The sequence below is a fragment of the Halyomorpha halys genome, unplaced genomic scaffold (assembly GCF_000696795.3).
Source record: "Halyomorpha halys isolate HHAL.00 unplaced genomic scaffold, Hhal_1.1 Scaffold1523.1, whole genome shotgun sequence".
Taxonomy (NCBI): Eukaryota; Metazoa; Arthropoda; class Insecta; order Hemiptera; family Pentatomidae; genus Halyomorpha; species Halyomorpha halys.
Genome location: NW_027112045.1, coordinates 80,105 through 105,172, shown reverse-complemented (window position 1 = coordinate 105,172; position 25,068 = coordinate 80,105). Strand labels below are relative to the sequence as shown.

The window sequence follows — 25,068 nt, the reverse complement described above, 5'->3', positions numbered from 1 at the left end:
GTAAAGTAGGTAAAAAAATTGTTTTATGAAATAGCAATTCATATTCATTCATAGCGTCGTCTGAAACCTTCAAATACTATTTTTCAAATAAATTAAAAATCAGAAATTTTTGAAGTTTATTTATTTAGAGTTTTTTTTTCTACCGGTGACCATTGTTCATAACTCTTTTACATTTAAATCAATTCGTGCGTTAATAGAACTGTTGGAAAGCTGAATGCCGGGTCTTTTAACCTACATTAATTTAGACTTAATGCCCTTGGGTGAAATATTGGTTTCAAATAAAGAAAATATTTTAAACGTTTTATTTTACATCTCCAGTTTTAATCTGTTTAAATAGATTTGTTGCCTTTGGTACAGTTTATAGACCCCTAAACCATTGCTACTGTTTGGTAAAGTCATGTTGAAGTTATTGCAATTTGTTTTATTTTTCAAAAGAGATCAAAGGTTAATGGGTGGCAAACATTTTGGCCCAAAAAAGTTGATTTTCCTATTTTTTCGAAAATTCGAATTTTAAGGTTTCTCCCTGGCCATCTTCTTTTCAGGCGCCTCGGAGGACTGTCATGAATAGAAGAGAAAGCAAGATTAGATACTACAGGGTTTTGATGGTTAGGGAGCTTATAATAATGGAAGGATTTACATCTGGTGGCTAGATCGGTTACATATGGAACATTAAGGACTTTATGGATGATTTTATTCGTGACAAAGTAAGGAGCTTTGAGGATTTTACGAAGAATTTTGGATTGTAAGGATTTGATACGAGAGGAATTCGAAGGTTTAGAGGAGCCACAAAGCTCAACTCCGTACGTCCATATTGTACTTAAAATAGTCATGTAGATCAGTTTTCTGTGATGGATTGGAAGTTTAGACGTTTGTCTAGTAAGTGCTATAATAGTCGGAGTCGACGAGCAGTTTCCTCTCTTTTCTGTCTATTAAGAATCTAAAAATATATTTGCTGTTCTAAATAGGACTAATTATAAAATTAATAAAGTCAATTTTTTCATGGAACAGTTAATAAAAAATTACTTTCTAGATCAGTCTTTTGCAATAAATTTTATTTTTAAGAAATACAAAAAAATGCAATAGAGTACAGGTTCTGAAATGAGTACGTAACACAAAAAAGAAATACAAAACTCTCAAAAGCTTTTGGCCACCTCGCCTGCGTACACGAGGACTCGGCTTGAACAAAACCGGATCCAGTGAAATCTATATCGGCGACGACGAGGAAGCGAAGAAAACAAGCTTGGTTCATATATTAAGATGGAACCAGCTAACCCTATAACCTCCTTTCGGACAACCTTGGCTCACTGCTTCATCTAGATCAACTTCGTCCATCGCCAACTAGTTATTATTAATCCAATTTGGATGGAAACCCTATTTCGTATAAGTCGAATTTAACTCATGGGCGAACTATACAAAATTAATCTAACTTAATATAGTTTACTACACATACATTTGGTAACTAGGTCTTACACCCTATAGTCCAAGAGTCCAAAAGGAGAAAAAAGTCGATTATTTCATCCCAATTTTTTATTACTTTAATGTGAACTAAGTATAATTACTAGTCTACAAATAATGGAAAACAACTTAAAGAAACAATTATATAATGCAATGGGCAAGAAAAAAAAACTACACAGTATTATCTAGAGAGAGAGAAATATTCATTCATGCTGCCCAAATACATTGGGTTGCTACATTACACAGCATACTTATCAATCCGTGATCGGACATATATAAATTACATATTTCTACATGGTATAATAAAATAGAAAGAAAACATTTTTTCTATTCATCGACAAATTCACTCTCCCGAATTCCCGCTCTCAGATCGTCCCCAGTGACCCGCTAAACAAATTCACTATTAGACAGCGATGTGAGATCAAACCAGAGATATACTAGTCACAGCAGTAGATCAGTTTACGCCAAAACAAATAAATAAATAAATTTTACCAAAACAAAACTAATACATAGATCGAAAAGAAAATATAATAAAAAGTTGGTTAAAAGAAATACTATATTGGATACATAAGTAAAAAAAAAATAATAATAAAAATAAAATAATTTAATGAATAAATAAGTTAAAACACACAAATCGACAGGTCCACGTACTAAAATAAATAAATAAAACAATAAATAAACTAGAACTAGTTCCCATGCAGGTGATGATGTATTATCCCCAGGGAGTCCAAAATAATATCTGCTAAGATCGCAATATCCCCGATACTAACACCTAGTCCTTCTAAGAAGCTCCTTGTTCTATCTGGTATTGTCCCCGAGATCCAAACCAGAGGCCTCTCACGGTGAAATATACAATATAAATATAAAAGGGAAGGTCGAATCATCGTCCACAATATACTTTTGAATTACTGGGCCGGTTAATGTGCTGTTTTTTTTTTTTTCAAAATGTTCCCTTTCACTATGACAAGGTTAAAGTTAATGAAACAATGATTTTTTTTTTCAATGGAAATCAAAGGCCGAGGTATGGCGAAAATTTTATTTTACAATTTTTCGAAAATTCCTATTTAAGGGTTTCTTGAGATGCTAATACTGAATATCAACTTTGTTTCATTGCTGAAAAATCTTAGGATATTAACAATCCCTAGGTTAATAGAACCGTTGAAAAGCTAAATGTCTGCTATTTCAACCTTTGCTAAGATAGTAAAAACGAATATCTTCCCATATATTGCTTTAATTTATGTTACCGAATCATAATAATTAAGTACACATATATATTTAATTTGACTAAACATATCGACTAAATAATATAAATCAAACTATCGATTGCATTCATTAAATCTATATACATCCTCAAATATAGCAATTGCGAATTATTGTTGGGTCATCAAGTCAAATTCAAATTAAATTAAAATCTGTACCACTACAACCCATGAAGGGTTACGGGTGCAGTACTTTGTAAGTACTGTTACTAGACCAACGGTTATGCGAGGAGGTGATATGGACAGAATCACGCTCGACCACCAGGTTTTTACCCAATTAAGGGTACCAAATTTATGAGGCTGGATAGACCCCAGGAGGGCTCCAGAACCCACACGGTTGACTCACGGCTACAGTGCAACAGAAAACAAATTTCTGCCTATCCGGATTCGAACCCAAGTCCTTGGAGTTAGTAGATGAACAAAAATTAAGATAAAAAAATATAGTGTCCACAAAAGTGAATAAAGAAGGAACAAGAGAGAAGTTTTGTATATTTCCAAGTTTGTTTATTATTATTTTATTTTTATTTTTATAGTCTGAATTAAGGTTGTTGTCTCGTTTTGTTTTTCAGCCCAGTTGAATAAGTTTATTATTATTTTTTTTATTTTTTTTTCGGCAAGACTCCTATTGGAGTCCTATACTACCTAACCATGGTTGGGGGTCAAAGTTTTTCATTTGGTGGAACCACCACTCAATGAAAAAAATCAACATCACAGGCCGGTTTCAAGCTAGCACCACCAATATATCTAAATTTGGTAAGACTGCATCTGACCAAACCCCTTCCCTCCCATCTTCTCTTTATATTAATTTACAGCTCATTATAGTAATTAGAAAGTAATTGTAATAACTATTACTTTTTGCCCAACTCTGATCTGAATTCTTCTCTTACAAATTGGCACGTAATATGAAACTTATTTTTGAGGCAGTATTAAAACTTCTTTAAATCTCCATTGTTATTTAAATATTTCAGATACATTTCAAATTTACAACAATTGGGACATCTGATTTTAAATTCTGCTTTCGAGATATTGAAACCATACTTAATTCAGAATGCATTTTTGTGAAATCTTCTGCACAAATTGAAAAATTTGACAGTCATTTTCAACATGAAGTCATTTAACTATTAGTTGACCTAGAAAAAAAGTGTTTCAATAAATAAACTGAAGCAATTTCCAATTCAAATTAACAAATATATCAGAGTAACAACTATTAATATAAGAACAAAAATATTCAAAACTTTTTAATCCATTTCCAAGTGGATCCCTGGCTTCAGTTATGAGTTATCCATTTAAAAAAAAGCAGAGAAATAAGTTGAAATGGAGTTTTTAAGGCGATTTAAGACTGAAACTAACAAGTTTTGAATCAAACATTGCTAATATTTCCAAGTATCATCAATAATCATTGATTTATTATATGTAAGAATTTGATTTTGTCAAAAATAAATAAACCATTTAAGAAACACTCAAGTTTTCTTAAAGGGAAGGTCGATAAAAGAATTAGCATATTTTTATTGCATCATTAAACAATTTCTTTGGTCCTTGGTCTAACCAATTAGGGGGAGGTTAAGGGTTGCGTATGAGAGAATGTGAAACTAACAGATCCATGGTGGAGTTGGAAGGAAGATTTTTTTACATAGTAGTCAGTTAAAAAAATAAATAAAACTAGAAGCTCTGCAAAGTGGGACGAAACATTGATTAACAATAAATAGTTTTCTTTTAATATTTTGGGACCTTTATTGACCGTAACCTGGACTATCTTCCTATAATAAAAATTAAACAAATTATACAAACTATTAGAAGTGAAAATCGTTTACTTTATTTAATACATTAATATTCACTCATTTAAAAAAATAGGATTAAATACATCTTTATAAACATGAACAAGCGAACACAATATATTTACAAATGGTTAAGTCCTTATTATCCAATATATAACTGAGAAATATACAAAAACTTTACATACCTGTCTAACCAATTTTTAACCAGTTAAACATATATTACAGTAGTTTTTACATTATTCACAATATCTTTTAATTTATAATTATAAAAGTAAAATAAACTGAAAAATAGACTAAAATGCTGTATTTCGCATTGTATTCACAAACTAGCTCAGAGTAACTTTTCAAGAATTAAATAGTATCATTCCTTACAGTTCAACCTAAAATAGGACAAAATAATTATATTATATAAAACTGGTATGAACATTGACATTATTACTTTAATGAAATAATACAAAAAATCAACTTTTTCATGGATTAAAACTAGAAAATATGATTAAATATAATTTCCTACAATTTTAAAATGCTCTAATTAAAAATTTAAGTAACAGGATTATTATTTTTCTATCCACTCTCCCCCTGACCTGAGCCAAATAAAAGTTCAACAATCAGAAATTAAAATATATAATGAGACATTTGAAAGGCACTGTACGATATTTAATAAGAATACAATCAAAATATTAAGTAAAATAAACATGTAGATTAAAACATTTCCTTATTTAAACATTTCCTCACTAAACACATCATTGTACTCAGTATTAACCAAATTCATGATTTCATTAATCTCCTGTTTGTTATTAACCGTGATGCTTTTAGTGTATTCCAGAGCAGGATTACGATCTAGATTTCCTTTAGCAAGGTATTTATAATCAATGTGTGAGGAACCTGTTTTCGGTTGTTGAACCTTGTTGAACTTCTTTTTAGGAGATTCTTCCTTTTCTTCTGGTTCTGTAAAAGGAAAAATTTCAGCAATCCTCTTAAGAGCCTCGTTGGCCTTATCACTAAAGGGAGCCGGATTGATGATTTGTTGTACAGTTTCCGGTAAGGGGATAATAGACTTCGGGGGAAGTTTTCCGGTCGCTCTTAAATACAGGGCATGGCACCTAGATTGAAATGTCGGATCTCTTAATAATATCCCCTTATCTTCCTCGAGAAGATCGTCCGGCAACATTGCATTATCGATTAAATCATTTATCGCTTGTTTCGCTTCAGTATTATTAGAAACAGGTAAATGGACCATCGGGATGCGCTGAACATATTCAGAGTAGGGGAGCTTCAAAAAATACAAAGCTTTCCCTAAAAGAAAAAAAAAAATAGATAAGAATAACATTATTAATTCCTCATAATCATTCATTTTTACAATAAAATTTTAAAGCACACAGAATCTGAATAAAAGTTTAAATGTGAATTTAAAGCCAAACAAATTAATCTAAAGGATTTAATGTCTACGCAGAATCTTAGAAACTTTTTTTTTTTTAATTTATACTTCAATTTAGTCATGCCTTACAACTAGGAGAAAATATATATATATGAATATGATTAACAATAAAAATAATATTATAACATTATTCATAATGATAAGTTAGTAATTGAATATGAATATATATATAAAAAGATGGTTGGGGGTGCGGTAAGTGAAGAACACAAATATGTAAAAACTTAGTTATTAGTGCCAATTTTTCACTGAGAATTTCAATCCTTTGTAAGGTCTAAAAAAAACAAAACAAGATAACAACCAATGAATAAAAGGATATACAGAACCACTAGAAAATAATTAGCATTATAAATACGTAATATACATACAGAGCCTTAACTCATGGGAGAGAAGAACTAACAGTGAACAGCTTGCAGAGACTGGTCGGTCAATATCTCACACTATGATGGCAAGGAGGTTAAGATGGGCGGGACATGTGGCTTGAAGCAATCCATCAGGATGCCTCAACACAACAAAATGCCAGTATAATAGGCAAGAGACCACATGGGAGGCCAAAAACAAGGTGGCTAGATAGAATTAACAAAGATGTGAAAGAGCTCCATACAGAAATATAAATACATAAATAGTGCTGAAAGAGATGTATAGTCTAAGTGTTATAAGAAGACAGGCTGTATCAGATAAGTAATATGAAAATTAAGTAAGAGGAAAGAACAAATAATAAAATACATATGAAAATTTAGGTAGTAAATATATATACAAAAAGAAAATTATTTAAAATAAAGTGATGAGAAAAGTGGAAAATAAAACATAGTGTGGGTAATTAGATATAAGTAAAATATAAGGGTTAAAGAAATTATATATCAAGTTATATAATCAAAAAGAAATAATGAAATATGAATATTTTAATTTAATAATAATAATTTAAGATCAAAGTTCAGGGAGGAAAAAATGAGAAAGGAAATATATGTAATTAATGAAATATGTAAGTAAAATACTAAAATAAAAAAATAAAAGACAAAAGGAGGAAGTAGTAAATAAGGTAATAATAATATGTGGTGAACATAACTTCATGACGTAGGTAAAGGAGAAGTAATAAGAAAAAGCAGAGAAGAAGGAGTGTAAAAAGAAAGATGAGAAAAATAAATAAGGCATAAAAAACAAAGAGACTTGGTCGAGATAAAAAAAACCAAGTGAAGTTAGTGGCATGTGCTGTCAATTTTTAAGTTAAAAACATATGTTGGAATAGATGAAGAATACGTTCCTTGTATATCCCTTTATTCATTGGTTATAATCTTTTTGTTCTTAGTTCGGATAAAGGCTTGAAATTCTGGCCAAAGCATTGGCACTAATAAATAATTGTTTACTTATTTTTGTTAATCATTTACCGCACCATCTTCTCCTCAATTATATAATATTCATCAGAATTCTCATATTTTTGAATTGAAAATCTGACTTGTTTTAATTATTATTCATATTCATTTTTAAGATAAATTATACCATTTTACTCTCAACTATTTAGTACACATTAAAAACTGTTAAAACCCCTCAAGTGTCAGTGTCATGAAAAAATCCATAAACTAGTTGATCTAAATTTCCACTAATGCATGAAGAGAGGTTGCCAGGGCTGTTCCGGAATAGATTGATTTCACTGGATATAAGGAATACTGGCAAAAACTTTAATATGGTATCGCCAATCAGATCAACAGCAACTCAATAAGGCTGTAGATTAGTAAAATACAGAGATGAAATACTGGAAAAGTTAAAAATTCACAAACAATCAATAAAATGTAACAACCTCACGTAAAGAACTATCTCTAACTTCAATATTTCCAGCCTAGAAATCTATTTGACGTATATAGGTAACATAAGAAAACTAAGATCTGCTAGTCAGTCAAGAGTTTTTAATCCAGATTTTACTGAACTTTACACGAAAAACAAAATTTTCTTCTTCAAAGCACAGGAAAACTACACCTTCTGTGACCAATACATCTCTAAAAGTCTGTTCCACATCCTTCTCTACAGTAAAAACCTAACAGAAGACAGAGACAAGTAGTTACGAGCATTTTTCTTTACACTCAGTGATATCCATAAAATATATGTTATACTTTAAATCAACAGCATAGAAAAACTAAATAAGATTTATTGTTTTATGTTAGCATGTAATACACTAGAATCCTTTAACAGCGATGCCCTCATACTAGTTAAGTGTTATAATAAGTAATAGCTTGGAATCAACTTTTAAATGTTTAGTATATTCTCCAGAACACAAATGTGTGATAATGTGAACATGATATCTGGCACAGTTACAAATTCAAATCGCAGAGGTTTTTTTTTTTTTTTTTTTATACTTAATCATGGTATATAAGGATTTATTTCACAAAATAATTATTTCTGAAATAACAATTATCTGTTGAATAATAATATGATGAAATAATCAATTAAATAATTGCCTATATTAATTTTTTTTAAACAATTATTTGGTAATAGAATCATTCATTGAAATATAGCATTATTTTCTGAAACATTTAAAATCCAATTATATTGTATTATATCCAGTAATTAAATAATTTTATTAATACTCGATTAGTATCTATAGCCCTGGCAGCACATCACATTCCATAAAAATTTGATTAATACAATACATCGTAATCCCAAATCAAATCCAATGGTAATTCAGAAAGGATTCACTGATAGAATTAAAAAATTGAATACATTACAAATATTAATTCTAATACCACAATTAACAAATTCTAATTTTAAGACTTTAACAGATGACGTAATTTTTCATACTTCTAATAAATTTACAAAAGTAAAATGTAAATAATGAAATCGGTGAAGTCACACTGATAACCATAAATTTAAAAAGTAAATATTAGGCTTAGGAAGGAATAAAATTTAAAATCTTGTAAAATATTAGGCAATTCTAGAAGACAACCAAATTAATGAAACCTCTTAATAAGTGATGTCATGTGATGCCGTAAATTTGAACTATGCATAGTAAAAGATGGCCTGTAAGAAAACTATAAATTTAATAATAAAGTAAATATTTTACCAAACTCATCGGAAACAGGAAGAAGAGCTCCTACAACTATTTTTCCATTTTTCGATGCTACTCGTCGAGCCAGTCCATACTTTTTAGCCTTTAGAAGAGCATCAACAAATGCTGAAAACATTGCGACAGCTCTAGCCGATTTATCAGCTATTATTACATACTGATCTTTGCCAACAAACATTGAACGAGAAATTCTTCCACTTTTAACACTTCCTAAGTAAATCAAACTAGGAGAACCCGAATTTCGCTTTAATGCCTCCAAATCTGCATAACCAAGATCAACTATTGTACCACCAAAATTGGTATGTTTGACAGTATCTGTTTCAAACTCAATTTTTGTTTCATCCATTTTCTGTTGCTGAGGTGGTGCTTCCCATTTAGTCTTACTATCCATTTTCTGTTGCTGTTGATGCCTATTGTCAAATATAACATTTTCAGGTGGTACTTCCCATTTGAACCTAGTAGCTTCCTTGTTTACTTTCATCCATCTGACAGGAAGTTGAATTTGTGACCCAATTTTCAAAGAAATAGAATAGAACCTTACCATTTTTCGCTTGTTTTCATAATATTTCAAATCTTTTTCAATATCTGAAAAACTAAACTGAACAGCATCTTTCAAATTTGTAATGCACTGAAACATCAACCTGAGCGATCCTGAGATTTGCGAATCTAATTCTTTTCCCTCACAATCATCAGCTATATCATTTCCAATTACGATCAAATTTACATTTTCACTTTCTAGAGCCTTAACAATGGGATTGACAGCTTCAACATAAAGAGATATTTCAGAATTCAAGTTACAAAAGACAACTAGCTGTTTAGTCCTGTATTTTCGGCCCTGGGTCTGATTCTTCATAAAATCTTGAGCAACGACCAATCCCTGGACCCAATTGCTTTTAGGAACTGAACTCATTGTTAAATTTTCAATTTTTTCATACAAATTCCAGTCGGTTAGAGAAAGAGGGGAAAATTCGTCAATGTTTTTGTAACAAGAACTACCGCCGTTAGCTAAATTATTGTTTGTACTATCAGAACCAAACAAAACAACTCCCATATCATCAAAGTCTTGAGAAAATATTTTTCGTAAAATCATTCTTTTAAAACAATTTAATGATCTTTCAAAAAATGTCTCTCCATTGTCAGTTCCAGAAGCCATCATTTGACTCACATCAAACAATACTACGGTCGCAACTTTGTTTGTACCCATTATGAAAGTTTAAAAACAAAACACAAAGCACATTGACTGCCTAACCACGTTAATACAGAACCTACCCAAACGAACCTGTTCTTTTCAAATCCCGCTATAAATTCCAAAGCAACAGCAAATTATTAAGAGGTAGAAATTTAAAAAATAATCTCCTTGTCATCGTAAACTTCATTAATATTTAAAATAAGTTTAAACATGTAAAATGATATAATTAAAGTTTTAAACATCTACTTTTTTTAAAGCATATTTATAAATGAAGACTCAAGATATTATAACTACGTTAACTTTCATTCATTGGTGAGCAAGAATCATTATTTATGAAATTTCTTAGTGCAGATTAAGAATGAGAGAAATAATAGATCTGTTACTTCTTACTAAACTATACATTTGTTACTAACTTTCAAAAGAGACATGTACGAATATTTCCACTAGTATCGCCAGTTATATTTTTTACTTGTGATCCTTACCTGTTACCAGATTCCTATATTGACTTCTTCAGGAAATACGAAATAGACACTTCGTACTCCCTTACCAACTAGTATTAGCTTGCTTAGCGAGTTATCTATACGTTTGCCACAAGACTTTTTTTTCTTTTTAATTTTTTAGATATTGCATGATATACTCTATTTTCATTATAAAAAGGAAGAAAATAAAGATATGCGAAATGAAAAAAACAAACAAAATCAGCAATGTAGGTTGTGGATGATAAAAATTCATATAACTAGTACTAAATATCCTATTAATTCAACCCCCGTTCTAGAATTCTTATCAAAAATTTTTTAATTTAATTATCTATACATTTAATGTCTTCATAAATATATATTTGTGCTATGTTAAATCAAAAATAAACTACTAATGTTAATTAACAAGATCTGAAACAATGTATTATTTGCACCGAATCGATTGAATTTTAAAATATTCAATCTTAAACAAAAGTTAATTACTGAATCGGAATGTTTGGGAAATTCTCTAATTAATTAAAACATGCTGAGCACAAATATTCATCTGTTGGCAGTTCTTGAACAATAGAAACTGAAAACAAACACCCGACGGGTCGGCCGCAAATCTAAGCCACCTTGTACCTGTCAATCCAAATAACTCACCACATGCTTGCGCTTACGCGAATTTGTCATTGTTTGACAAACGTGCAGAGGCACCTTTAACTTAGACCATCAACAGGTACAACCTATCCTGTGCCAAATAAATACCTCTTATTACTTGTAACGGTTTTGAAAAAAAAAAAAAAAAAAAAAAGACCAAATGATATTACCAGAGTTACGGAAGTCGAAACGTCCCTACTTGATAGTACAAGAAATATTCGTGCCTGTTGCTTTTGAAAATCGGAAACAGGTCCACTATGTTTGTGAATCACTATAACAAGTATCTTGTACTCGCTTACTGAAATAAGTATTAGTTTTTTCAACAATTAATCCTGAACTAGGCAGCACTTAGTTAAGGATTCATGCACTACGTGACTAAACCCTGTTCAAAATCGGACTACCAGTCCTGGCTTAAACACTAGGGCTGTGTAACGATCTAGGTTAATATCTTTTCTCAAAATGCCTCGATACTCGGAGTTTATTTAAACTTTCAGTATTACCAATATAAAAAGGTAGGTAGAAATAACATATAGGCTAGGATAGATAAGGTGCAACCGAAAGAGCACCAGTCTTTCGAGGTTACCACATTGTTATGGAATTACCACTTTCCATTGTTAAGGAAAAGGTTACAATAACAGAGTCCATCAATCTCTTGATCTAGCGTGTAATACGCCTCAGGGGAACCAGACATTAGAGTTTGTGGCATCAGCCCTTTAGGAACTGATATATTAGTTCGGAGCGTGACAATCCCCTGGTCAACAGACTGACATATCAGCTCGACCAGTTTAGCGCTTGAAGCCTATTCACCAATTTATCAGCTCTGTTCCTGGCGATATTTAGTGGATAACAAGGCGCATATGCCTTAGAAATCAATGAAGTCTTTACCTGGATGGTGAACAATTTCAAAATTGTAACTAGAGAACTCTAATCTCCACTTAATAATTTTTTTTTAATTTTATCTGCGTTCTTATTTTGGAACATGAAGATTTATAGCCTGAAACTAGAAGGAAACGTTCACCTAGAAAATAGTGTCTCCACTTCATTAAAGCTTCAATACAGCACAGGTTTTTTTTCTATGGATGAGTGTTATTTTTGAAATTTTGACAAAGAGCAGAAAAAGAACGCAATTCGGACAGTCATTTTGTGAGAGTGCTGCTCCAATATCGGAATCGGATGCAACTGTTTCTACAATCAAAGTATCAGAATGATCAATACAGGAAAAAGGGGCTTTTTGAATATCCCGCTTTATTCCTTCAAAAACGTTAATAGCTTCATTATTGAATGGAAATCCACTTCGCATAAGAACCTGTACTTTATCTGCAAATTTTATAATGAAGTGAGCATGGTGTACAAACATGCCAAGAGTCCTGCGCAAAGAAAAACTTGCTGGTATGGAAAGATTTCTTTAAAGTTCAAAGTGGTCAAGATATGGTTGAATTGATCTGTGACTAATCACATAACCTAAAAGGTGAATAGTTGTTTTAGGAAAGGAACACTTATCCAAGATTTCCCTTTCTCACTAGTTCTGAAATTGCTTTTTCGGCCGGAACCCCATTAGTCATTCTAAAAGGAATTCTGGTAAACTTCCAAAGATCTCCACATGCTTCGAACGAAGTATAATGATGATCCTTTATTATAATTAGAATTATATTTCGGAGATATAACTACCACAAATTCGCTCCTTAGGATTTTACTATTTCGAGGTGACTAATTTCCTCCAGCGTTGACTTCGGCTGGATGGTTATAAACCTTAGACTGTTCCAGTCACCTTGCTGGCTGATAAGCCTCAATAAGAGCTGGAGTGTTGTCTTTCAACAGTCTCGACTTTGTGAAGAGAATGAATCATCTATGAAAATGTCTCTGTCGACCTCAGCAAAGAATGCAATAGATATAGGCTAGCAACATTACCAGACTAGTGAACCATTTTGTAGACTTTGTTAGGTTACTAGAAAAGGTTAGGTTACTTGAGGGCACCAGTCCTCTAACTTTAAGATGTAAGGAAGTTGAAGTAACAACCTCAAAAATACTTTTTGACCAAGTAGACATTAGGATTTATTTAGTCCTGAAGGGACTTAGGGAAAATCTAACACCTTGTCTCCACAGAATAGCATTTTATATAGCCCTGTAAAAAGTGTGGTGTTCTAATAGTGAATTTATTGGGGTTCATCCAGGTCTCTGTGGATTATTTTTATTGATAATGTATACAATTTGTCACAAATTTATGCATACAAAATAATTATCTGGTCTTGGTCCAAATGTTAGGGAGTCGATGAACTATGATGTCTTTCAGGAGGCATTAAAAGGTTCTTATTAGACTAGGTGTCCCTATAGCTCCAGTCTGTGTGTAAGTACCATCTATAATATATATATCACAAATCATCTCTAATTCTAGGTAATTAATTAAATTTGTTATTAGAACTTGCATTAGTCACTTGAAATTTCCAAAAGGGTAACTTAGTGCCCCATAGGTTTTGGAACTATGTTCTTTACCATTACCAAGAGGCTAATAAAAGAATGACTCACCTAGAATAAGCTCTATTTCATATAAATAAGTATAAACAACATTTCAGATTTATAAGATAACCATAATAGAATAAATTAATAAAAATAGTTCTATGACAGTGCAACTTCAAGTTGATATACCAATAATATTTATTAGAGGAAATACCCTGGGGACTTATACTTTGTCTAAGATTCAATCTCATAAACCATACTTCTTATAATTTACTCCATACATTTTGGATGGGCAATTTTTTACTATCAGTTACTTTTTAATGGACAAAAAGAAAAGACTGACCAAATTAAGCACAATGCAATAATTATTAGAACTATTTCCTCATGATTTTATTTATGCAGAACTCGATAATTCCAGAGATGTCTTTCTGTTGTACTATTAACTTCAAATTTTGTAAATTAAATTATCTCATATTAAATAAACCAATTTCCTGTCAGTCACATTCTCTCACCACTCAAAATCTGATGCTCTGGGCAAATGTGTACCAAGTCTATAATCTTTCATAGGTTCCAAGATAACTGACATCCTCAAGAATGCAGACATTTAGTTAACTATAGATTTTATAAAGAGATTTTTTCCTTTATTTACCAATAATATTTGTTGTGTCTCTTCCTGACAATACATACAGATATAATAATGCTGAATTTTCTTTAGGTCCCGGGAACCTATGACTTAGCTGATTGATTGTTATTCGATTTTGACCTAATCCAGTTACAAACATAATGTCGACTAAAGAGCTTGGACTATAACAAAGCAAGAAGCAAAACATCTGCAATCAGTGAGTTAATATGAAGCTGTGACGAATCTTGACAGCCAAATCAGAAATGAAAAAGTATTTTTTGTTCATTCTCATGATTGCTTTAGATTCCATCTGTTATAATACCTATTGAAGATTTCATTTTTTTTCTCCAAGTTACAAATAAACACTAGAGAATCCAGATCACCATGATCATCAGAAATCCCTATCTTCACTACCCTTACTAGTATAACACAAAATTTGAAGGTGGTTATTAAAAAACAGAAAATTATATGAAAGGATTTCGCACCAGCTATCTGCCATAGCTTATCAACAAAAACTGAGCAGTATCAAAAAATAATTCAGAGTTTGAACAAAAGTCTATAAACTAAAGATGGGCGGCAGTCAATCGTACTACAGTGATGTTGGAAAATATTGATTTTTTAAAAGAAATATATCAATATTTTTTCGAAAGAATTAATTCTATGTATGTATATATAATGTTGAGTTTTGGAAATCGATTAAAAAATAAAATAAAACTACACCTGAGGAGTGTTTGCTTGATTCCTTTCTTTTTATATCTTAGTAAGAAGTTCCTGGCTGGACTCACCCCACTACAACCCCCAGAGAGCGACGGTCCTATATCACTTTTGAAATATTTGCTTAAAACAGAAAGAGGAGACTTTAAGATATTTAATATTTAAAAAGCACCTGAGATTGTAAGAAGGCATGAAAGAAAAACGCTTTTTTCGGTGAAAGAAAAACCCTTTTTTCGGTCAAAGAAAAACCTAAATATTAATAAAACTATTAACACACATTGCAGGGCTTACTGAGTGGAGGCAAGAACAAAAATTCAACATTTGGTCAAAAAATCAATATTTGGTCAAAATTATAAAACATTATTTATTAAGGTTATATATTCATTATTTTCTGATGTTCAATAAGCCCTACAAAGTGGGGCGAAACATCGGCTTACATTAAAAAGTTTTATTAATATTTGAATTTTTTTCTTTGACTGCATTCAGACCACCTTCTTTTTATTAATACTTCAAGTTTTTTCTTGTTTAGTTTTTAATGAAAGCTTAAACAATAAGTTCAGTAGATATTATTCATTATTAATTCTGACTTCCTTCCTTCCTTCCTTTTTATTTGTATTTTTTTTTAAATTAAAATAATTTAGTGAAAAAAGAGCAATAAACAGTAGGAGGCCGACTATCAGTCCTGCTTAATAGTTCTTATTTAAATAAAATCATCAAGAACACATAGAAAATATGCAAGAAAAACCAGTTATAACAAAATATATTAATGATTTATTAATAATGGCCAAAAATTAAGGATGAAAAACTTTTAAAATTACTTAATAATGTACATCAAAAAATAATTTTCACCAAAGAAACATCAATAAATAACAGATTAAGTTATTTGGATATAAAAATAGCATTTAAAAAACAAAACAAAATAGAGACAATGTGGACGAAAAAGGAAAACAGTAATGACAGAATATCAAATTATTATTCCAATCATCCACCATACCAAATAATAAACACAGCCAAAAATCTAATTAAAAAAGCCATAAAATTAACAGACATTAAATATTCCAAAGAGATTAAAAATAGAGAATATAAAAAATGTTGGAAAATGATTTTTACCCATGAAGTACATTTATAATCTTAAATATAAATGTATCAATGATATAAATAATCAAAACGCAAATAATGGAAAATATAAACATAAAGAAATAAAAAATACTTAAGATGAAAAAAAAAAGATAAGAGAAAACCTAAATTAATAACACATTATTTTTAAGTCACAAATGATGAGAAAAGCAATAACAGTAATAATAGTAAAAATAAAATAGAAAAACTGTTAAAAGTGGGAAATTTTCAAAAAATAAAATACATTCCTGGGATGACAAATAAAATTAAAAGTTCTTTTAAGAAGTATGACCATCCAAATTTAAAATTTGGATTGTATAATAATAACAAATTAGAGAAATTCCTGTCAAATATGAAAGAAAATAGGCAAAATTCTATAAAATGAACTGCAATCAATGTAATAGCAATTTCTACATAGGTGCGACATCACAAAATTAAAAAAATAGAATAAATCAGCATAAAACAAAAAAACCAAAAACCATAAAAATATTAATGCCACAGAATTAGCAGGACACAGCACAGAAAATAACCATTAGTTTAATTTTAAAGAAGTTAAAATTATAAACAAAGCAGAGGATGTAAGAATTAGAAAATATGTAGAATCTGTTTTATAAAAGACGTAGTTAATTTTAAAACGAATACAGGAGGAATTGGATATCATTATGTGGACATAATAAATAAAATACATTTTTATAACTACTAATAATTAATAAGGAAACAAATTAAAATCAATGCATAAAATAGAGAAAGAGCAAACAAACCCCAAAGTAATAACAATGTAAACTTTGTTAATTCCAACTAAATATTCATTGAAAAACTGTTGATTGGAAATATTTTTATTAAAATTGTTCATTTCATGCACTACAGAAATTTTTTTATGCACATTTTGTAAAGTTATAAAACAGTCATGATGGTTCTTCATATGTTTTTTACAATGAGTATTTGATAAGGTTTTATATTCACAGAGAGATTCTCCTTTGTGTGATGGTGCTTTACATGTTTTTTTAATGCACTATTAGTAACGGTTTTATAGTTACATAGCTGTCATTGATGAAACTTTTTACATATATGGTGTAGCATTATATGTTTCTTCAATTGATTAAACTTCAAAGTATTAAAGTTACAGTAAAAACATTTAAAAGCCTTCTGAGCTACTGTAAGATGAGAAATAGATTTTTTAAAATCCTTCTTCACTCCAGCTTTTAAGCCAGACTGGTTGATTTCTTCCATCTTCTTATCTGCATGACACCTCTTAATATGCAATTTTATTCGACTACTTGTTACAGCTTTATATTTACAATGGGGACATTGATGAGGCCTCTCACCTGTATGGTGATGCATTACATGTGTTTTTAAAATATAACCTTTTACAGCTTGATAATCACAAAGAGAACATCGAAAAGGCTTCTCACCATTATGGCGTTGCATTATATGTAATTTTAATGCAGTACTTGTAACAGTTTTATATTCACATTGAGAACATTGATGAGTCTTTTCACCTGTATGACGATAGCTTATATGTGATTTCATTTGACAACTTGCTACAGCTTTATAATCACAGTGAGGACATTGAAGAGGCTTCTCACCAGTATGCTGATACATTATATGTGATTTTAAATTAACTTTTGATAAAGTTTTATAATCACAAACAGGACAATGATGAGGCCTCTCACCTGTATGACGGCTCTTTATATGTCTTTTTAAATCAGCATTTAATAAAAATTTATAATCACAAACAGAACATCGATAAGGCTTCTCACCAGTATGGTGTTGCATTATATGTAATTTTAATGCACTACTTGTAACAGTTTTATATTCACATTGAGAACATTGATGAGGCTTTTCACCTGTATGGAGGCGCATTATATGTAATTTCATTTGACGATTTGTTACAGATTTATAATCACAGTGAGGACATTGATGAGGCTTCTCACCAGAATGGTGATGCATTATATGTAATTTTAATTGACCCTTTACAACAGTTCTATAATCACAGTGAGGACATTGATGAGGTTTTTCACCAGTATGGTGGTGCATTACATGTAATTTTAATTGAGGTTTTGTTGTACCTTTATAATCACAGTGAGGACACTGATGAGGCTTCTCCTTAGTATGATGAGACCTTATATGTGATTTAATATGACCACTTGTTACAGCTTTATAATCACAGTGAGGACATTGATGAGGCTTCTCACCAGTATGATTATACATTATATGTGATTTTATGTGACCCCTACAGACAGCTTTATAATCGCAGTGAGGACAATGATAAGGTTTATCACCAGTATGATGCCTTATTATATGTGACTTCAATTGACCTTTTGTTACGGTTTTAAAATCGCATTCAGGACATTGAAGAGGCTTTTCAACAGTATGACGGTGCAATATATGTGACTTTAATTGAGAGCAGGTTACAGCTTTATAATCACAGTGAGAACATTGATAAGGCTTCTCATCAGTATGATGTTGCATTATATGTAAGTTTAACTGATCACTTAATACAGCTTTATAATCACAGTGAGGGCATTTATGAGGCTTTTCACCAGTGTGACGGAGCTTGATATGTCGTTCTAAAAGACTATTAAATACAGCTTTATAATTACAGTGAGGACATTGATGAGACTTCTTACCACCATGACGGAATACTATATGTGATTTTATTAGACTATTTGAGACAGCTTTATAATCACACTGAGGACATTGATGGGGCTTCTCTTCGGTATGATGGCTCATAATGTGAACTTTTAAATTACCACTTCTCACAGCTTTATAATCACAATGAGGACAATGATGAGGTTTATTACCAGTATGCTGCATTATATGTAATTTTAATTGACCCGTTGTTACGGTTTTGTAATCACATTCAGGACATTGATATGGTTTTTCATCAGTATGACGGTGCAATATATGTGATTTTAATGTACGACTGGTTGCAGCTTTATAATCACAGTGAGAACATTGATAAGGCTTCTCACATATGTGGTGGCGTATTATATGTTTTTTCAATTTAAGAAACTCCAGAACATTGTAGTTACAGTGAAAACATAGAAAAGTCTTCCGAACTTTACAGTAAGAAATACATTTTTTCAAATCCATTTTTATCTTATCTTTCAAGCCAGATTTACTGATTTCTTCTATCTTATCAAAGGAATCCTCTGCATCTATAAAAAATAAATTATGTATTTAAAACAATTTTACAAAAAAACTTCAAGCATTTTTTTTTAATGGAACACTATGTGTTCAAAAAAATTTTTTTAGAATTTCATAAAATTATAGCTACCTGTTTTTTGCCTGGCCCTAAAAAGGTTAATCATAAACCTCTGTAAAATTCAAATTGGGCTGACACACCAATACAAAATGGGTGCTCATAAAAAAACTTTAACATCTAAAACATTAATAAATATCTGTTTTCAGGTGTATAAACGTATAGCACAAACATAAGTGAACAAACCAAAAATCCAGTTGCACTAGCCACAAGTGAGCTACAAGCTGGGGGGAAGCCATTAAAGTCAAGTCTGATTGCTTTTAGTTGCTGCCAAAGAGCTAGTAATGACTTGACCAAGTGACCACCATAATTAGATATGTTTAAGATACTGTAATATTTTGTTTGGATTTTTGGGTCCTGTTATTATTCAACAGTACATAAAAATAACAAATCAGAAAAAAATGAAATGTTATGTGAAATCTAGAGATAGTAATTATTCAAATTTTAAATAACTATTTTTCGATTTATTTTTAATATTATTTTATATAAACAGTTATTTCAAAAATTAATTTCTAGGTCTTCACCAGGGGTAAAAACAAATAATAAATAAAAAAAAAATATTGTAAACTAAAACAGAATATATGATTACATAAATATATATATCATGTATTTTATATAACTATAACGCTATAAGATAATAAATAAAAAAAAAAATGTGAGAATTATAAGAAAATGTATATTAATATAATTAGAATAAGCAATAAAAATAAGAATAAAATGCACTGGTAGAGTAATACAAACAATTTATTAATTAAATTAATTGTGTGGGTGATGATAACCATTATCATTTATAGGCAGAGGACTCATAAATTTTACCTTTCCTTCAATCCTCTTGACACCTCAAATGCCATTCTTAAACTACAAGAAGATATCAATAGTATAGTAAGCACTTGGCCAACCAACAAACTTACGTTAAATGCCAAAAAGATTAAAACTATCATAATCGGATCTCACACTCTTAAATCTATCCCAGGACCCCCCAACCTTATCCTAAACAATACTCTCATTCCATACATCAGTCAAAAATTTAAAATTTTAGAGTCACTTGTTCCTGTCAAACCATAGCGAATCAATTCAATAGAATCCCTTATCTCCTTCCACTTGAAACCCATCAATTCGTACTTTACTCTCTTGTTTTCCTTCACTTTGACTATAGCTCCTATATGGCGGACTCTCGGGTAATCTCAAATCTAAGCTTAAATGTCAAATGAAAAGCATAATACAATATATTTTTGGGATCACCAGAGATACACATATAACGCTGAGCTGAAGTGACTCTATCCATCCTCCCGATGCCAGTATTTCCTAGCTTCCTTTTTACTCCAAGTAATTAGTACTCAGCGTCCTTCCTATATCCTGGAAAACCTGCAATCCAAATTCTCAGTCCAATCCACTACTATCTGTTCCAATCCGTTTATCTGATACCTACCCTCCACCTCACCGAACTGCTGCGTTTGATAAATCATTTTTTACCCAAGCTGCCTTTCACTGGAACTCCATTCCCTCTAACATACACCGTGTATCACCCCTTCCTTTGTTTAAAACCCTTCCGTTTAACTATCTTTTACTTCACCAAACTGATCCAATATTATAATAGTATAGATAATTTTTAACTACATTTTTGTTTTGTTTTTTATGTATTTAGTCATTTAATATTTTAATTTTTTTTCCTCTATATCTAAAATTATTTATATTCTATTTTAATATAAGTTTTAATTAAGTATGGCCTCATTGTTTTTGGCCAATATATTTTAATGTAATACTACAATTACCTTATAATTGTTCTAAAGGGACATAGTTCCAGAATAATAAACTATTTTTAATTTCATTTCATTAGCAGTCCTTTACCCAGTAAATTATAATTCATTTAATAAGCTGTAAATTTTTAATTTATAAAAGTAAAAGCAAATGAACTAGAAACTAAAAGGAAACAAAAAACGAATGAAACAAAGTAAGCATATGGTGAAATGGTGAATAAGTATCGGTAAATAACCAACAGATTAGTATTTTTACAAGTACAGTATAATTTCGGTAACCCAAACACTTTAATAATCCGAGCAGGCGTTAAAAAAATAAATAGTTACTTTTTTGAGACAGCTCAGCAATCAATAACATTTTGGTTTACAAATAAAAGTGCACATGTATACATGATATTTTTAACTTCCCAATCTACAGGCAAGTTACTGTAATCACCGTGAAAATGGTAAGTGGAAATTTTTATAGTTTCAATATCGGGTGATCTAATTCCTTTGAAAGTGTTCATAATAGACTTTGTTCGAATTAGAAATACATATCTATAGTATAAATCATTTGATTCTGTAAAACAAATTTCATTAATAGTAGAAATGTGTATAATACAAATTTAGTGGATGAACTCATTTTTTTATCATATTTTAAATAAATCCATACAAAGAGTACGTTTTATTTTTTTTTATTTATACTTTTTTCACTTCTAAATGAACAATATTATAATTTAAACAAATTAAATCATCACTAAACATTGCTAGGGGTGTAAAATAAAATAAAATAAAAATTGTAGCCGCCCAAAATATGGCTAGTTACCACCGATGTTATAAAACTCATAGTATTAACGCCGTAATATATAATTACCTTGTAAATAATTTTAAATAGTATCTGAGTTTTATTAGTGTTTAATTTAGTTATATTTATATCATTTTAATTGGATTTAGTTAATTGAAAAGAAAAATATGTAACTATATTTGTGTGTTGTAATGAGTAATAGAGACAGTTGCTAAGGGTTGATAATCGTCGCTTAGCGGTCGCCTAGCAACGGGCCGACCATCTTCGTTTTTAGTGCAGTTCCAATTATTGGCCATGGCAGCGTCTAAGCAGCCCTGTCTGTCTTTATAATTTAATAGTTTGAACATTTTTAGTGAGTTAACCGTCATTACAGTTTGGAACCAGACCACTACTTACTGTTTTTTGACTTTAATATGAGTTCCGGCTAATTAGTGGCCATGGTAGCATCTAAGCAGATCTGTCTGCGTTTATAACTTAACATAATTTTGGTCCTCTGGGCTTTGGATTGAACATTTATTTGTAAAATAGTTTATTTTAAAAGTTGTTTTAAGGTAAGTAGCGGGGCCTAAAGCAGATAAAAATAGAATTCAGTTGTCTGAGCTTGAAAATGAGTTAGAGGATTTAGCTCAGGACATAAAAGATACTATATATATAGGGTTTTCCTGCTCAGAAAATTCTAAAAAAATAAATTTATTTAAAGCTCAATTATCTAGATTAGATAGCACTAACGATAAATTTCAGGGGTGTCTTAAAGAAGCAAAATATTTAGCTAAAATTTTGGAAGATGAATCTATCTTCCAGGATTACTGGAGAAACAACCGCCGCCAGTCAATCAGTGATTAAAAATAGTAATCAGTTGGAATTTGAACCACGCATTAAATTACCAACCATAAATTTACCCACATTCAAAGGGCAAATTTCTAATTGGGTTTCGTTCTAAGACACATTTATTTCATTAATCCATAATAATGTAAACTTGAGTGAAATACAAAAATTTCATTACCTCAAGTCCGCTTGGGTACAGCGCTACAATCTATAGTGGATATTCTGACAACTTCTGATGGTTATGAACAAGCCTGGGTAGTTCTGGTACAGAAGTATAACAATAAATGAATTCATGCCACTAATTATTTGATTATTATCTTCGGGTTCAAACCTATAACAAAATTCGAATCCCGATCATTAGAAAATTTTGCTGAGGTCGTGTTAGAGCGTGCAACAGCTTTGAGAAATATGAATCTTAAGGACCCTATCGGATTCATATTATTGACATTCTTTCTAAGATTATTAGATGTTAAATCACTTGACCGTTTTGAAACTGAATTTGGTTCTACAGCAGACACACTAATCTTTGAAGATTTTTCCAATTTCATCCAACGTCAATGCATACAATTGCCAACCGACAACCTAACTTCAAATTTCGATTTAAATGTGCAACATCCACCACCCCACAGGTTTCTAATAATATCAGCTGCAGAATTCTGCCCTAACTGGTTACTGGCTGCCACTAGAGTATTTTTATTAGAAGATAATATTCTCTTAATTCTCTATTCTCAGTAAAAAAAAAAAAAATTAATTTTCAGAAGAGAATATAATAGCTTTTAAAATAAAACACCTCAAACCACAAACCAAGTTTTTTGTATACCAGCCTGACCATTTAAAGATCAGTGAATGTCACTCACCACTATCTGGAATGAGCACTTCTTCTTTCACATGAACAAGGCCATCTAAAGAGATAAAAAAAAATACTTTAAATAAGAAAATTAAAAACACACTCAAGGAAATTAACAAGAGAATGTCAACACAGTTGAATGACAAGAAGGAAACAATTATAATATATTAATAAAATTATCTGATTTTTTCCTCAAATAAAGTTAATATTTTTATAAGATAGCTTGGTGAATAAAGATTGTACTTACTTTATTCTTTTGGACAAGTTTTATCAAGAGATCTGAAGATATAGATGTAATTTTATGAAAGGTTTGGGTGGCTTCAAAACAAAAACTAGTAATGACAGGACAATAGAATTGGTGATATAATCTGATATATATAAAACAATAAAAGATACAAAATTTCAGACTAATTTTAAATATAATGATCCCTTAGAGATAGAAATAAATGAAATAAAATGTAAACTGCTTTTTATTGAACAGCCTTACCATTTAAATGGAATAAATTTTTCTTACCATCATCTGGGACGAGCATTTCTTCTTCTTTCACATGGATTAGACAACCTACAATGATAAAAAAAAAATTTAAACAAGAAAATCAAAAGGAACTTCTCAGTACACACTTAGGGAATTCAACAATAAAATGTGAACTCAGTTAGATGATGATGAGGATATAACCATTAAAATAAATGAACTTTCCTTCATAATCCTTCAAACAAGTTTTTTAGTTTAGTAATTACTCTTAATGAAGGGAATGAAAAAAATGTTTTTTATAGTGGAGCGAGTGGGCTGGGAAGGATTGCTTTCTAATATTTTGTGTGGTATGATCTCCTCTTCTGAGAGTCACAATCTCAGAAGAGGAGATCATACCACACAAAATATTAGAAAGCAATCCTTGTCGTATATTCAACAACATACTCACAATAAGTGTCTTTTTGAAAGGTAAGATAAGTAAGGCTACCATGGAGGGCGGGTCTCACAGTTTTTTTTTTTTTTCAATTTTAGCCACTTTTCAAATATTAATTGATTGAACTATCTTAAGTTTTCTTTTCCTGTTTCAAATAAATATTTCAAAATTGATATAAGAACATCGCTAAAAAGGGTTCTAGTGGGGTAGGTCGGCTGGGAAGGATTGCCTTATAATATTTTTTGTGTTATGATCTCTTCTAAGATTGTAATATTTTGTACCTTCAGTAAGTTTAACTGTCAAAATTTGTATAACTAAGTAATATTAAAAATGCTTTTTCTTTTCTTTTTTAGTTTACCTAGAGACAAACTTAACCAAACACACACTTGATTTTTTTTCACATCCCCAGCTGTCCATAATAGAAAAAAAAATTAAAGATTTTTTACATGATTCTAAAGATTATGAATTTTATGAAAAAAAAATATAATATTTTAAA

At 30.5% G+C, this 25,068-nt stretch overlaps 2 protein-coding genes across 3 annotated transcripts in view; both read right to left on the bottom strand.

Annotated features, from left to right (window-relative positions):
* Positions 1–5,063: 5,063 nt before the first annotated feature.
* Positions 5,064–10,262, bottom strand: LOC106689919 (X-ray repair cross-complementing protein 5). The gene is made up of 2 exons (XM_014435138.2): positions 8,977–10,262; positions 5,064–5,785 (listed from the first exon to the last, which is right to left on the bottom strand). Exons 1-2 carry the CDS (start codon positions 10,181–10,183, stop codon positions 5,205–5,207), a joined length of 1,788 nt encoding a protein of 595 aa, XP_014290624.1. The 5' UTR covers positions 10,184–10,262; the 3' UTR covers positions 5,064–5,204.
* Positions 10,263–17,009: 6,747 nt separating this feature from the next.
* Positions 17,010–25,068, bottom strand: part of LOC106689917 (zinc finger protein 26) — a 10,693-nt gene continuing 2,634 nt past the window's right edge. Inside the window, exons 4-6 of one of the 2 annotated variants that reach the window (XM_067049987.1) lie at positions 24,182–24,229; positions 23,678–23,722; positions 17,010–19,350 (exon numbers count right to left, since the gene is read on the bottom strand). In XM_067049987.1, the coding sequence (XP_066906088.1) occupies positions 17,234–19,350; positions 23,678–23,722; positions 24,182–24,229 (2,210 nt within the window). In that variant the 3' untranslated portion in view covers positions 17,010–17,233. Of the gene's footprint in view, positions 19,351–22,998; positions 23,152–23,677; positions 23,723–24,181; positions 24,230–25,068 lie in introns of both variants that reach the window. The other variant, XM_067049988.1, reaches the window with a different exon arrangement.